General features: G+C 36.1%; 1 protein-coding gene across 1 annotated transcript; it reads left to right on the top strand.

The window, feature by feature from the left end:
* The first annotated feature begins 3786 nt into the window (after positions 1–3786).
* On the top strand, positions 3787–11296 carry LOC141340359 (sterol 26-hydroxylase, mitochondrial-like). The gene is made up of 9 exons (XM_073845289.1): positions 3787–4047; positions 4318–4508; positions 4675–4874; positions 5080–5277; positions 5366–5529; positions 5615–5781; positions 8159–8240; positions 8328–8528; positions 10656–11296. The coding sequence occupies exons 1-9, from the start codon at positions 3808–3810 to the stop codon at positions 10782–10784; spliced, it is 1572 nt and encodes a 523-aa protein (XP_073701390.1). The 5' UTR covers positions 3787–3807; the 3' UTR covers positions 10785–11296.
* Positions 11297–12284: the final 988 nt, after the last annotated feature.

Below are 12284 nucleotides of genomic sequence, written 5' to 3'. Positions count from 1 at the left end.
TCTAAACCTACTCTGTTTTATGTCTTTAGTAAGCATTTAGCTCAACTAAACTAACCACCCTTTGCACAAACATTGTTACAGCAGCTAAAAGTACAATGCCCATAAAGAGACTAAACAATTAGTGAGTGTTTCTAAACATTTACAAATGATAAATAGTTTAAGTTTAGATTGGGTACTGCAAAAACATGAATATGTTAATGATTTGTTAAGATGTGTCACTAGGGTGCATTGAGGTCATTTGTGACACATTTAGCCATCAAGATGAATTGGCAGAAAGGTGAATTCTATGAATTGAAGTTTAATGACATTTGTAAACATTAACTAATGATCCGATAAGCAATCTTTGTTAATGATTTATTAAGAAAGCTTCTAGGCATTGTAAACCACCTGTCAAAATCATTTGAAGATTTTTATTATACTATTATCATTTAGTTTTATTATTGATCATTTCTAACTAATATATATTAACTATATATTGTGATCTCATTTAATCTTGTTTAATCTAATCTGTGTTGTCACAGATCCACTGGCCTATCAGGGCATGGGAAGGTTCACTTTCAGTAAACATCTGAATGGAGTGGCAACATCAGAGGCCCGGATTTTGTTTATGACAACTAATTTCATTCAGAGGTAAAGTTCAATACTGCAATTTGTTCATTATGGCTTGCATTACTTTTTTTAGTGTACTTTGGAATATGAAATCCGGGTCTTCTAGCCCTTTTGCCTCTATTAACATAACAAAGATTAGTGGTGATAAACTGTATTTTATAGAGCAAGGCTGGTCAAAATCAAGCTCAAGGTCAAGTTTATTTGTATAACACCTTAAAAGCACCATCGGTGCTGACCAAAGTACTGTACAACAGAAGAAACATGACGCATCACTCTGCGATAGAAATAAAAAAAATGTAAAAATTTTTTAGAGAACATCAAATAAATAAAAACATAAATTATACTGAAGGTGTAAACAAAATTACGAATAAGCCTAAGAAAGTAAATGTTTTAAGATATGATTTGAATAGAAAACATACACGTTAGAGCATTCAATAGTGACTGAGAACAGGATCTGAGCATTCTCTGAGAAAAATAAGGATGAAGAAGATCTGAGACGTAGGTAGGAGCGAGACCATGCAGTGCTTTAAATACAAATATTAAAACCTTACATTCAGCTCTGTACTTTACAGGTAACAAATGAAGCAATGTTAAAACAGGTTTAATATGCTCCCTCTTTTTTTGTTTCTGTCAAAAAGTAAGCTGCGGTATTCTGTACCAGTTGTAGTTGTGAAAGTAAGGACGGGCTAATTCCAGCATAAAGGACATTAAAATAAGCTAACCTGGTTGAGTTGAATGCATGAATGACTGTCTCCAAGTGTTTTAATAACTTCAGTCTTACTCTAGTTTAGCTGCAGGAAATTTTCATCCATCCAACCTTTTAAACATGCTAACAAGGAGGACACAGAGTCAGAACCTGATTTTAGAATGAAATAAAGTTGTGTAGCATCTGAATAAATATGGTATGACACCTTGTCATAGTAAAATATGGAATGAAGAGGGTGCAAATATAGAGAAAATAAGGTCTTGCATTAATCTGCTTTTCCATTATTTAAAGTGATTTACGAGATTAAATCATGTACAGTAATTGCATAAGTGGGACATAATATTTACTTAGTTTAGAGAAAAATCCACTTTTTTTGTTCATAACATCAATATCATATGTTATCTCAACTTTTTAGGTGATTAAAAAAAAGACTACAAATTTCTTTGAAAGAAAACAGCCATTGTAAACACAGGTACGTGATTTTTTGACAAGGTTTAAAACATTTTGTTTGCATTTGTTCACTATGCCCTGTAGGAACTGGAAGAAAGGTGAATGTTAAAGGAAGGGCCACATTGGAATGATGACGGATTGGAGAGTATCCTTGAATGACAGCCAAAACCTTGACCTAAAGTCAACCATTTGAAGCATATCAGTCACACAGGTTGAGTTTTTATGATATGTATATGTAAATTAATTGTTACTTCAGATGTTATCTGCGATGTTTATGGTCTTTTCGGGCAGGACAAGTGATATATTGAAATCATTTCGGTGGGTGTGTCTGCTGGGCACGTCGACACACGTAACTGATATAACCAAAAATATATTTCTTTATGTACGTAATTATGCAGGAAAATATTAAACATGAACAACTGGTATGAGTATTAGAAATTGATTATACAAATATACAATAAATATTACTATACAAGCTACTGCTACTACAGTTGAGGTCAAAAGTTAACATCCCCCAAATAAAAGGGATCATACAAAATGCATGTTATTTTTTATTTAGTACTTACCTGAATAAGATATTTCACATGAAATATGTTTACATATAGTCCACATAAGAAAATAATAGTTGAATTTATAAAAATGGCCCATTTCAAAAGTTTACATACACTTGGTTCTTGGTTCTTACCTGAATGACCCACAGCTGTGTTTTTTTGTTTAGTGATAGTTGTTCATGCGTCTCTATTTGTCCTGAAAAATTAAACCTTCCATTAAGAGCCTGGGGGTGAAAACTTTTTGAATTTGAAGATCAGGGTAAATTTAACTTATTTTGTTTTCTGGGAAACATATTAGTAACTTCTGTAGCCTCTAAAGGGCAGTACTAAATATAAAAATATGATATCTAGGCAAAATAAGAAAAATGTACACATCTCCATTCCCTTAATGCATCGTTTTTCCTTCTGGAGAATCAGTGAGTGTTTGAACCTTCTGTAATAGCTGCATCCCTCAGTTGTCCGTAGTGTGAAAGGTTGGATCTCAAAACCATGCAGTGATTGCAGTCATTGTTAGAAAGGGTTCATATACACAAAAATGCTGGAAAACCAAAGAATTTGTGGGACCTGAAGGATTTTTCTGAAGAACAGCAGGTGCATTTTTTTACTGATGGAGCAACATCTATTTCAGACTCTTTAAGATTGCACAAATTCTATAAACACGTAACCAACATTTAAATAATTAGCTGCTTTAAAATACATGCTGTTAACGAAATCATTGTTGAAATATTTGCAGCCTACTATACAAATAAAAACAATTAAACAACATAATTCCAAAAACAGTGAATGTATAAAGCAAACTAATTCTGCATTTGTTCATAAGGTCATATAAGGTTCATATCAGCAGCTTTCTCACTGGGTGATAGATGCAATTATAACGTGTTGCAATGACGCAGATTCACAACCTCCACCTGTGCTCACTCCACGAGAGGATTTGGCTACTTCCTGGGCACTGTTCAGGAAAGTTTCTACTCAGGACATTTGTGCTGCAGCGAATTGGGCATCAATGCACACATTTGTGAGATATCATAGATTGGATGTGACAAAGTCTCTGGTTGGAGCAGTGCCTAATATGTAATATCACTATTAAAACATTTATCTAAGCAGAATCGCAAGAGAGCCGTTTTCACAAAAATGATTGCAAACTAGTTATTAATTTTATACAAATGTTCAACAAACAAGAAGTTAAGACACCATTTTAAACAATTATCAAGTTTTTGCTATTTTGGGAACCAAAATAGTTCCAAACAATTTCACAGGAGAATTATTGTGCTTTTCCGAGCAACACACAGTTGTATTTATTGATTCAATATGAGACATTTTTCAGGCAGTAAATGTGGTCTTAGTTTAGGTGATCTTGACTTTAACGCTACACTCAGTATTACATTACAGCAGATAATGAAGGGTTAACTAGATAGGCTTTGCCCCACCTCCTTTTCTGTCCCATGTGCAACAGGATCAGTGTTTTCCCTCACTCTTCTCCCTGCTTCCACAATGGCTGTTCGTTTTCCAGTGATCTCTGCAGTAAGAAGGATCAGATGTGGTTTTCTGAGGCCCATGACCGTGGCCACAGATGTCAGGAGAGGGGCAGTAGGTAATGCTGCTGCTTCTGTCACTGCCCACGACAGCAATGAGAAGTTCAAGACTATGGATGACCTCCCAGAGATCAACACCTTCACGATGCTCTACAGAATGATATTTAAACGGTACCTGAATCGCATACATGAGCTACAGGTACAGAGAAATACCACAGGCATTGTTTATCATATGACTGTAAATGATTTATCCCTAGGTTTATGTACTCAGGCTGTCACTGGACACTGAATAGAAAGGAAACAACTGTTTTGTATAACTGAACACTTTTAAATAATTCAGTATACTTGTTGTGATTTCAGTCTGATGTTTAATTGTTACTCTGAAATAATGCAATTTATCCCCAAATCAACATGATATTTCTTCTCTAGCACATCTTTGTTCTTCACTACATGTTTTTCATCTCTACAGTTATATGAAAAACAGCTTTATGGCCCTATCTACAAAGTGAATGCAGGAAACATCCAAGCCATTTCCATTAGCAGTGCAGACTTACTGGAGGAACTCCTTAGAAAAGATGAGAAGTTTCCTTGCAGAGGAGACATGTCTTCGTGGACAGAGCCACGTGACTTGAAAGGCATTGGCTACGGCCCTTTCACAGAGTAAAACATTTGAAACTATTTTTCTCTATCTGTAATTTGGGTTTACATTATGCAACACTAGTTATGTCTAGAGATTTCATAAGGCCAAAGTACATCTGGCTTATGTAGCTGTGTGATGTAACTTTAGTAGCAAGTGGTGCTGCTTATTGTTACCGTTCTTCAACAGAGAAGGAGAAAAATGGTACAAACTGCGGACAGTGCTGAACAAACGCATGCTGCATCCAAAGGACTCGGCTCAGTATGGAGATGTGGTCAATGAGGTGGTCACAGACTTTATCAAACGGATTTACTATCTGCGGGAGATGAGTCCCACCGGTGATCTGGTCTCTGACTTGACCAATGAGCTTTATCGCTTCTCTCTTGAAGGTATTTTAATTCCATAAGCACCTGAAATCAGACAAATCAAATAAATGTCTCTTTAATGTCACTTCTGCTCAGTTTATGACTTTTTTGGATGCATTCTTGCTGACCGCAAATATTTATAATATATTGGTACCAACCAATGTTTCAACACATTTTACATTTACCCACAAAAATTGTGAAGTTCTTTACTAATCTTTTTCTCATTCAGGGATCTCATCCATTCTGTTTGAGACACGCATTGGCTGCCTGGAGAAAGAAATTCCTCCTGAGACACAAGATTTCATTAATTCTATTGCACAAATGTTCTCATACAGTGCACCTGTGGTGTTGCTGCCAAACTGGACTCGCAAAATCTTGCCGTTTTGGCAGTGGTACCTTGATGGCTGGGAGGGCATATTCAAATTTGGTAAGTTCACACATATCCTTCAGATAAACTACAAGAGATACAGGCATGTTCTGCAGTTCAATGTATTATACTTATGGATTATGCACAGGCAGAAAAATGATTGACATGAAGATGAATGAAATTCAGAAGCGTGTTGATGCAAATCAGGAGGTTGCTGGGGAGTATCTCACCTACCTGCTTTCCAATGTCAAGATGAGCAGTAAAGAAGTTTATGGGAGTGTTTCTGAGCTGCTGTTGGCTGGAGTGGACACAGTAAGAGACATCCAATGCACCTTTTACTATTTAAACAAAATATGTATGAGTTTTGAAATTATATTTGTTCCTCTTCTTATTCTAGACCTCCAACACTATGCTGTGGACGCTGCATCTCCTCTCAAAACATCCAGAAGTACAAGAAACTCTGTATCAGGATGTAACCAGAGTCTTAAAGGGCAACAGCATCCCAACAGCAGAGGAAGTGAACAGCATGACTTACGTCAAAGCTGTCATCAAGGAAGCATTAAGGTTGAGAATTATGTTGTGTAATATAATGCATCTTTGAGAAGTCATATCCTACTGGTCAAATGTTTGGAATTATTAAGAAGCCTTTTAAAATAAGTCTTCATTTGTGGCTTTATTAAAAGAGGTGGCAGCAATACAAACAGGTCAGGCCAGGAGTAACAATATCCAAGACAAAACAGAGTCGTAGTCAAAATACAGGCATATTCAGAAACAGTATCCAAACAATCAAGGCAGACATCAGTAGGCAGGCGACAAGGATCAGAAACAAGGTAACAGTCCCGAGTCATACACGGGCAAAGCAATAGGAAATGCTGTTGGAATGCTCAGAAATGCCAGCCAGGGCAAAACAAGACTTTGTAAGGAATAGATGTAATTGAGCTGTTTAAATAGTCCAGGGATTGGGGAACAGGTGAGGGTGGCAATCAGTTCCAGGTATAGGGTTCATGGGAAATGGATTCCAGGACAATAAAGTCAATACTCAGATAAAGGAAGCCCTCTGTTGGTGAGTAAAAGGAACCACAGAGGCCAAGTTCATGACAGAGCCAACCTCCTGCAAGCATCTCCAGACGTGAGAAGGTAATCGATGCCAGGGGCTTAATAAGGTCAAGGGGCAGGTTGATCACATATCCCAAGAAAGCTACAGATGCTTGATGGAACTCATACTTTTCAGCTATTTATCGTTGCAGGACGGAACGGATGTGCTTGAGCATGTTAGAGTATACAAGAATATTATCAAAATACACAATGACCCATCAGTTCAGGCATGTACTACTGGCCAGTCCGAATAACATAATGCCCTGTACTGGTGGAGAATGCCGTTTCCCATTAATCCCCCTCACGGATGCAAATAAAATAAGTGCTGCGTAGATTTCGTTTAGTGAAATACTTGGCAGTTCTGAGCTTTTTGAGTACTCCTGGAACCAGAGGTAGAGGGTAACGTAACTTCACAGTGACCTTGTTAAGGTCTGAATAGTTGTTGTTTTTTTCTCAGAAAGAAGACGCCCACTAAAGCTAGTGAAGGAGAAGGTCTGATAAAGCCCTTAGCAAGTTCTTGCTTGATATAAGATTTCATAGCCTCTAATTCAGGTTGGGACAAAGGAAAATTCTGCTTTGAGGCGATGTGGTGGCCAGAAATAGTTTGATAGCACAGTCACTGGTGTGATATGAGGGAAGTTGTGATGTTTTGCTCTTGCTGAAGGCCTCCGTGGAAGATGGAAGGTTAGAAGCTGCAGCAGGTTGCATGTGAACAATAGCAGCTTGGATGGTTTTGGGAATGACTGGTTGAAGACAGCTGGTCAGTCATTTGTCAGACTACTGAGTAATTTGCTTCTCAGATGTTCAGAAATGTCAAACCTTGGGAAACGGGAGATCAGTTTTTAGAAGTCATGAGAAATGTGTAACCAGGGATGTTGAGGAATTAAAAGGTTGTAGTAATCCAGCAGGAAGTTGTCTGAGATTTTTTGACATATTACTGTACATGTGGAACAGTTCTGGACATGGTTATGGTGTCTGCCTGCATGGTGCATCACCAGAAGTGGCCAGGAAAACAGAAGGAGAGGATAACATATGTTTTGCCTGGGGGACAGTTGGATAGATTTGGATTCTGAGCATTGCTGATCTTGGTCATAATGTCCCACTGTACAGGAGCAAGTATGAGTCTGGGGGAGATAATGGGTTAATTGGTCTGCAGTTAGAGTGGGACTTTATGCTGTTGTCCGAGAGCATCTGCTTTGGTGTTCTTAGACCTAGGAAGGTGAGTTATGGTGAAATCGAAGTGTGTAAAGAATACAGCCCATCTTGCCTGTCTCAGACTGAGTCTTTTAGCGGTGCACGAATATTCCAGGTTTCGGTGATCGGTCAACACAAGGAATGGATGTTTAGCCCCTTCTAGCCAGTGCATTAATCGTGAATTGTGGCCACTTCAAAACAGCTTGAACCTGTTATCATCATCTATGTCAACTCCCTCTGGACTGATCACATATCCCAAGAAAGCTACAGATGTTTGATGGAATGCAAAATATGGCCAAGTATTCGTAGTGCCCTGTACTGGTAGAGAATGCCATCTCCCATTCATCCCCCTAATGGATGCAAATGAGTGCCGCGTAGATCTAGTTTAGGGAAATACTTGCCATTTCTGAGCTTTTTGAGTGCTGCTGGAACATAAGATAGAGAGTAGCTGAACTTAATTGTGATCTTGTTAAGGTCTCACTTTCTCAATTTCTAAGGTAGCAATTTCTTCCTCAATATAAGATTTCATAGCCTTTGATTCAAGTTGTCTTAATTATTCTAAACTTTTGGCCAGTAGTGCATATTTGGTATATATATTTTGGTATATTTGGTATATTTTGGCGGATGGTAATCTCTGTGATTTCATTTGCAGGATGTACCCTGTGGTGGCCACAAATTCTCGTCTTATTGTAGAAAATGATGTTGTCATTGGAGGACACTTTTTCCCTAAAAAGGTAAATTGTCTCCATAGTTTTAGAATGAAAAAAGAGCTCCCAGTTCTGAAAACTGGCATCTCTAAATCAGCCGTTTTATTTTAACAGACATCATTCACTCTGTGCCACTATGCCATCACCCATGATGAGAAAGTTTTCTCAGAGCCATGGAAGTTCAAACCTGAGCGCTGGCTGCGAGATGGCAGAACGAGACCCAATCCATTTGGGTCAATACCATTTGGCTTTGGAGTCAGAGGCTGTGTTGGCCGTCGCATTGCTGAACTGGAGATGCATCTGGCTTTGGCAAGGGTAAGAAAGACTTTTATTTATTTATTAATTTATTTTTTATTGCAAGACAAAACGAAAACAACAATAAACAGCACTGCATAGAAATACAATAACATAAAAGAAGGAAAGAAAAAGAAAATAAATAAATAAAAAACAGCACCTCAATCAGTAAGAAAAAGATCGTCATATGCCTTAAGAAACTTGTTATTCTTGTTATCATCAATAAGTTTAAGAGAATGAACAATAAGCAAAATCTCAGCGAGAAAGACATCAAATCTAGGTAACATATTAAGAAATTTGGATTTATGAATAAAAAATTTACAATGCAAAACAAAAAAATTAACAACAAGTTCAGTAGCATGGTCACTACTAGAAAAATATAGAAATATTTATTTTAACGTAAATTTTAAATCAAATTTTATAAAAGAAGATAGATAACATTTTAAGTTCTCCCAAAGAAATTTAACCTGATCACAATAATAGAATAAATGGCGTAAAGTTTCTTCCTCAACTTTACAGAATACACATAAATCAGAAATATCAAAAAAGAAGCAATTTGGGAGTTTTTGGGTAAACATTGTGCAAAATCTTAAAATGTATCTCTCTGTTTTATTAGAAATGCAAATTTTTTCAGGAAGTAACCATGCTTTCTTCCAATGTATGCAGTCAACAAAATTAGTCCAGAAAAATGTACATCTAAGGGATGTATATACTGAATAGTGTTACATTCGCTTTATAAACTTACTGTTACATTTTTTATCAAGAAGACAAACTCCATCCAATAAAAGTTTGGGCATAGTTGTTTTTCTCTCATTAAAGCAAAGGTATGTTTTAAATAGATGCACATAACTTGGAGACAAGCTTTTGATGACAGAATTGAAAGATCTTGCTGGCAGAGGAAGATTGTACAAAATCATAAATTCTTCATATTCCAGTATAGTACCATCATCTTTAAATAAATCCAAAACAAAAACAATACCTCTGTCATACCACTTGTCAATAAATAAAGATTTTCCACGGATTAAAATACATGAATTATTCCACAGAATTTCTTTGTGGGGAGAAAAGTTGTGCACATATCACAGTTTCCAAGCAAGTAGAGCTTGTTGGTAAAAATTAGAGAGAGAAATCGGCAATTTAGAAGGGGTGAAATTGCATTTTAAAAGAAAATCTAAATCACCTAATCTATGAAATATAGTTTTGGGGATATAGTACCAAATTGAATCATTACTACAGAGACATTTTTTTAACCAACTAATTCTAAATGAACTAACTAATTCTTTGAAATCCAAAACTTCCAGTCCACCCTCAGCATGCCTATCAGACAAAACAGATTTCCTTATTTTATGGGACTTATTCTTCCAAATAAAATTCAGTAACATTTTATTTATATCATCAGCAATTTTGTCATTAACAAATAAAGATAAAGCAGGGTAAACACAACGGGACAAACCCTCTGCTTTAGAAATAAGAACTCTGCCATAAATGGACAGATCTCGTTGAAGCCAAGAATTAAAGATTGTTCTAGTTTTCCTTATTTTAGGAGAAAAATTAAGATGTTGATGAGACAATCTATCTTTAGTAAGGAAAATCCCCAGGTACTTGACACAGTCTTTAACAGGTATATGATGGATTGATGATTGTTGGGTATCATAGAGACAAAATAGTTCACATTTTGATCAATTTAAATATAAACCTGAGGCTTCAGAGAAAGTTTGAATAATATTAATACATAAAGGAATTTGACTTTGATCTTTGAGAAATATGGTAGTATCGTTAGCAAGTTGGGATATTTTAAATTATTTACCAAATAGAGAAATACCTTTTTAAGTAGGATTTTGTAAAATATTAAGTGATAACAATTCAACGGCAAAAAGAAAAAGAAAAGGGGAAATGGGGCAACCATGACGCACTCCTCTGTAACAATTAAACCGTTTAGTAGTTTGCAAGCTAACCAAAACTGAATAGTTAATATCATTATAAAGCATTCTCACCATTTTAATACATTTATTTCCAAACCCAAAAACACTTAGAGATTTAAACAAAAAATGGTGCTCTAATGAATCGAAAGACTTTTATTTTTGAATTTGTGTCAGGCAGTGATATTACATCATAAATTGTGCTTTTTATTTGTTTATTTCATTCCAGCTAAGCAAGTTGTTTGAATTCAGACCGGACCCAAGTATAGGTGAGCTTAAGGCACTCAATCGTGCAGTGCTTGTGCCAGACAGAAAGGTTAACCTCCACTTTGTGGAGAGACCGAAGACATCTTCTTAACCATAGCTAAAGAATACCACTGTTTCATCAAGATATAAGCTGCCTGTGTACATATGCCTGTTATCTAGTGTGAATCATGTGAATGTCAACTTCTTTACCTGTGTCTGGATATAATTCTGTTGTGCTTTGGAATATGTAATATTAAGGACCCTGTATAACACTGTGAAAATATTTTTCCCACCCAATTTTGTATATCTCTTGCCATTAAATTGTTGTAGTGAATTGTATTTCATTATGCTTGCAGCACCTACCCTTTCCTTTAATAGGCAAAACACCCAGGCTCTAATCTACTTACTTCTTCTTTCCCTCTTATCACTTAACTTGAACAAAATGTTATGTGGTCTTTCTGATAAACTGTTGGTGTAGGTCACCAAGGGCAAGTTGTTAACAATTAACAGATAATTTAACATTTTACAATGTGTGTTAGTTGTTTTCTTTCACACAATTAACACAATGAAGACACAATGTGTTTTACTGTGTATTTACAATAAACCTTGATATAAAAAGAACAAGTGAATCTTTTGGTTGTAGATCTGTGAGTTTTGTTATTTGGTATGTTAAAGAAGCTTATTAATCATTTTATGAGGATAAATAATGTACATTGACTTCAATGAAAAAAGTTAGTATGTTTTAGAATAAAGATTTGTCAGGGTATAAACATCAAATGAAATTAATAACTGAGCTTTGCAGAACATCACTTTGGTCTCAGGCCTTTTACTCCTTTGTTTTGCCAACATTTAGTGTTTTTTTAAAGGTGCAGAAGCTGACAAGAGTGTCTTCATAAGATATTAAGAAAACAAAGTGCACTTTACAAAAAGTTCATCACAGAGCTAGGTTGATGTAGTAACTGTCGACCTTGTTTTTTCAACTTCTCGAAAAAGGTGGTTTGATCCAGATGTTGCAGCAAGGTGACAAAGATGAAAAAAAAAAAAAAACTGTCTCTTAAACATACATATTTGCATGTCATGAAATAAGATTACAAAACACCATTGTGCTTGAAGATTAGATTATTCTTGGTTTACCCTTGTGAAAAAAAAAACAGCTAAAACCAGCCTAGGTTGGTTGGCTGGTTTTAGCTGGTCAACCAGCCTGGTTTTATCTGGTCAGAGCTGGTCAGCAGGCTGGTTAGAGGGGTTTTGGCCACTTTTCAAGCCTGGCCAGGCTGGTCTGGCTGGGAAACCACCAGCTAAAACCAGCTACTCCCAGCTTAAACCAGCTAAGACCAGTCAACCAGCCTAGGCCGGTTTTAGCAGTTTTTTTTTTTTTTTTTTTTTTTTTTTTTTGTTATTTAAAAATGTACCCACCAATCCTTTCATGTCTAAAAACCTTGTCAAGTTAAATGTTTCTGTAATAAATGACCACAGCCAGATCAGTTCTCATAGACCAGAATCCATTGCAGATGAAGTCAGTTTATCTTTGAAAGACATTCACTGTTTTTGAATATATATACAGTACAGACCAAAAGTTTGGACACACCTTCTCATTCAAATTTTTTGGTCT

This window comes from Garra rufa, chromosome 8 (assembly GCF_049309525.1).
Source record: "Garra rufa chromosome 8, GarRuf1.0, whole genome shotgun sequence".
NCBI lineage: Eukaryota > Metazoa > Chordata > Actinopteri > Cypriniformes > Cyprinidae > Garra > Garra rufa.
The sequence above is the reverse complement of the archived record's forward strand: the minus strand, read 5'-3'. Positions and strand labels throughout refer to the sequence as shown.